Source organism: Plectropomus leopardus, unplaced genomic scaffold (genome assembly GCF_008729295.1).
Source record: "Plectropomus leopardus isolate mb unplaced genomic scaffold, YSFRI_Pleo_2.0 unplaced_scaffold10904, whole genome shotgun sequence".
NCBI classification, from domain to species: Eukaryota; Metazoa; Chordata; class Actinopteri; order Perciformes; family Serranidae; genus Plectropomus; species Plectropomus leopardus.
In genome coordinates this window covers 1-4,284 of record NW_024611512.1, presented here as the reverse complement: position 1 = coordinate 4,284, position 4,284 = coordinate 1, and the positions used below count along the sequence as shown (strand labels likewise).

Sequence of the window (4,284 nt, the reverse complement as noted above, 5' to 3'; positions counted from 1 at the left end):
ATCATAGAATTTCATAGAAAAATGAAATTAGATGAAACCATGTCTGCTTTTTTGTTTGTTTGTTTCAACAACTCTCTCATCTGGCGTGAGTCTCACGACACCGAGCAAAATCTCACGGTAAAACACTGCGACAGCAGAAGTGTTGAATAATTTTGAAATGAAGTGAACGACTTCTGACTCTTAAATACAGCTGAGCGTTTCACAACCGAGCGGCGCTTCATCATCGCGGATCAAATGTTCTGACAGCAGCACAGTGAGACAGACAAACGGAGCGCAGCTTCTCCTCACAGCACCAAAGTGTCTGAAACAGACACATCAGCAGAGGTGAAAGTGACTTCTTTAGACTCTACAGACGACTTTTGTTAGTTTCAGCTTTAATCAGACTTTGGATGAATTATTTAGAAACACCAGGACGCATCGCTCCGTGTCTCATCCAGCCGCTCGCGCTGAGCTCTCATTGTTATTACCAGGGGCAGATGTAATGTTTTGGGGGCCCGGGGCCACAAGCACATGAGCTTATTTTCAGCCTTTCTCTAACTGGGAATGTCGGCAGCTATAGAGGAAGTAGGCCCTCTAAAAACTTCTTTTCCCAAGAAAAATGGTTAACAGCACACAGCAGAAGTTGAAGTCAGAGTCCTGCAGTCAGGAGAGGTTCGTCTATTATCAGCACAATGTACTTAAAGTTACCTGAAGTTTGTTTAAGATGGAGCTTTTCATTCTTTGATTTATTTTTTTTTTATTAATTACCCTTAAAATGACATTTGCATATTTTGTGAAAAGTGCGAACTCCACAAGTTGTAAGTCATTGTCCGAAACACGCCCCATGTTAGATAAACAGTTGATTTTATACTAAACCATTAATTTGTCATTTAAAATTCAGAGACGTTCAGCGCGCAAGAGTCCTAAAACAAGTAAAACAAGTAAATGAAGAGGCTGATTCATTAAAAAGGAAAAAATGAGAAGTACATACGTGAGAGAAGTCTGGCTGGGAGGGTATCGAGAGAGTTCGCTCCAACACAAAACCAGGGGAGTTCTGGGAAACAGGAGTAGAGGCGGACGGCTGTGGCTTAGAGACGGCCTCCGTTTCCATCGGTTCTTCTTTTTCTTGTTCCGCTCGGTCGTCCGGGGGCAGCGAAGTGTCCATCGGCTCATCAGCACCTGACGAAACAAACAGGTTTTAGCTCTAACGACCAGCTGACTCTCAGATTCATTAAAGCAGGTTAAATCATTCACCGTCTTCATTCTCCGGTCCGGTCGGCGAGCTGGGAACGATCAAAGGGGTGTGGCTGAAGTCCTCCTGGGTCGGAGCGACATAGTCAACAGAGCTCCTACAGGAAGCAGAATACGAGGTCACTTTGAACGCCGTGTTCGTTTCTGACAGGACGAGTCAATGTGAAAGCATCAGTCAGTGACTCACTGGGACAGACTCTCCTGCACCAGCGTTCCCTGTCCCGACAGCTGCAGCAGACGCAGGGTGTGGGCCGGGGTCGGGGTGGGGTGACCCTGCTGCTCCGGCTCGGACACCGTGCTGTCCACCGCAGCACCTGAGGGCAGCACAAAGGTATCGATATAAGACGTGAGACAGAGAAAAAGACAGAAGTCAAACTTTCAACTGGTATAATGAATTTTCTTCATGGCCGTAAAATATTAAGAACTGATAACCTGAGCCGACAGCAACTCTCTTCTATTACCTGTAGCCTTAGAAAGACTACATAAAAGTGATACTCAACTTGTGGCTTGCGGACCAAAGCTGGCCCCCTGTGGAATGCTGGGTGACCGCCCAACCATTCATTCTCTAATTCACAAAAAAAAATAGTGTTTTTGTACTTTTACTATACATAAGGTGCCAGAGTGTGTGAAACAGCACCAAAATAAAGCTTGTTTATCAAAAAAAAAGCCAGTGGACGATCCCCCACACCCCCGACAGAGGTCCTAGCTAAGACTGCAATGTCCAAAATCCTAGAAACGTCCAAAATTTAAAAAATGTCAGAATTGAGAAATGCCCTAAAACCCCAGAAACATTTAAAAAAAAATCTCAAAAATGTCCTGAAATCTGAGGAAAGTCCAGAATTTTCAAAAAAAGTCTGAAAATCCTAGACTTGTCCTCAAAATCCCGACAAAAAATCTGAGAAATGTCCTTAAATCTGAGACACATCCTAAAATCCTAGAAATGTCCTAAAATCTTAGATTGGTTCTAAAATACTAAAAACGTCCTAAAATCCGGGAAATGTCATGAAATCTGAGAAATGTCCTAAATCCTACAAACGCATGTGGCTGCTGCGACTGGTCTTGGACCTGAGCTTCTGTCATTTTGCAAAAATGACTGTACCTGTCTTGTCAGCGTCAAACATGTCCTCCTGTGAGGACAGGATCTCACAGTCCTGCTGGTCCTGCTGTCCGGAGGCCTGGACGCTCTGCGAGTGCAGCAGAGCCTGGACGCTCAGCTGCCTCCCCGACTGACCCGGAGACTCCAGCGAGCTGCTGGAGCTCACCTCCGATCTGCAGGAGGAAAGAAAAGAGACGCTGCTCATCACGGACGAGCGCGCACGCCATAACGAACGTGGGAATCAATCAGCGCGCGGCGCCGTACCTCACTGCTTTGTTGTCCCGACTCTCTGAAGTCCTGCAGCTGATGTTCTGCTCCGCCGCTGATGAAAAGAAGTCAGATCGACTCTTAAAACCAGTCCATGTGTGAACGCTCCTCTAATCACGTACTGAATAATGAGCTATTACACACGGCCGCCGCGCTGCGTTCAGCGGGAATTTATTTCTGACTCGAACACACACACAGAGAACATGAAGCGTAAAACTTCATATACGAGTATATAGTCCCAACTAAAAGACGAGTCCCTTTAAAAAGAGTCACATTTTGACAATTAAAGGCCCTTCTCTATTAGAGTCCCACTCTGGTTACCATGGTTACAACGCAGCTAATTTTGCAGAAGTTCTTTGGACGTATAAAACCGTGCTGTTGGCGACGTGCTGGAGATAACGTTAGTCATCTGCTCAGATCACTCAGACAAACGTATATTTTTTAAACTTTGAAATTCTCCACAGTTTAGTCATTGGTTAATTTTACTGAAACCACGAGCACCAAAGAAGATGACATTACCACCAAAGTAAACTAGAGACACACAAAAAGAGATTCGTACACGTAGAAGACGATTTCTTTTAACAGCTCTGGAAAAATGTTCAGTCAACAGTGTTCATAATCATCACAATGACACATTTAAGCTATTATACAGATTTCTGTTTGTTTACTGTATTTGAAAACAGTGAGACACCACAGTGATGTGAGGTTACGTCGCAGAAAAACATTTAATAAATCTCTAAATAAACAGCAGATCAACATCATCGAACCGAACAGCCATAAAAACAAAATAAAAAACCCTGACAGTCACTACTATAGTATTACACAGAATTATTTTAATGTTTAAGATTCATGTCATTTAAGATTGATTGTGTTTCCTATCTCTGATGAGCGACAGTTTTCTGTGAAAATAAATAAAAACCTGTCCTCTACAGACACCTGTCCCAAATATAAGCCTACTTTTGTTTAAGCCCTCTTAACTTGAATTTCTCGAATTTTCCTCCTCTTCTCCAGCTTCTGCGTGTGCACGCGGCCCTGCGATCTCACGCCCTTTAAGAGGGAATTACGCTTCGTTTACCTGCTTTAATTAGGACCGGCTGGCACACACTCTCAGCTAACAGGGAAAATTATTTGTCGCCCATCAGTCGATTCAAACAGTTTCTTAAATCAGGAAACGGGTCTGAGTGCAGCCTTTTAAAAAGGGAGATAATTGGAGATGAGCAGGTCGTTTTCTCTGCATCACTTTAAACAAACTAGAGGCAAAAATGACACAAAAAAACAAAAGCAGCATTTATAAATAGAAGTGTTCATACCTAATTTACCGCGTGTCTCGCTGTCTGGCTGAGGGACGCCGTCCTCGTCCTCCTGACTGTTCACTTCCCCTCGCAGATCCTGACTCTGAGAGAGCTCCAGGAAACCGAACTGAGAGGTTCCTCCGTCTGAAACACAAACACACACGTTACTAATGAGACTTCATTCTATTAAAAGTGTTCGTTTTAATTTATATGTTTCCATGACAACCATTCTCTGAAACAACCATCAATACACTTTGTTACTTTCACCATTTTCATTACTGTGCAACGGCTTTTTAAAATATATATTATTTTAAAAAAACAGGATTATAAGTGAATATTTAAATACAATTTAAGGGATGTTCCTTATTTATGAAGGGGGGAGGGGGTGATGCAAAAAAG

General features: G+C 43.2%; 1 protein-coding gene across 1 annotated transcript; it reads right to left on the bottom strand.

Annotated features, from left to right (window-relative positions):
* Window positions 1-970: 970 nt before the first annotated feature.
* Window positions 971-4,052, bottom strand: LOC121963337 (TP53-binding protein 1-like; the record flags this gene model as incomplete). The annotated part of the gene is made up of 6 exons (XM_042513632.1): window positions 971-1,158; window positions 1,234-1,328; window positions 1,418-1,544; window positions 2,330-2,499; window positions 2,591-2,648; window positions 3,904-4,052. Coding segments are annotated over 6 exons (787 nt in total), but the record flags the coding sequence as incomplete, so codon positions are not given.
* Between the last annotated feature and the right edge of the window lie 232 nt (window positions 4,053-4,284).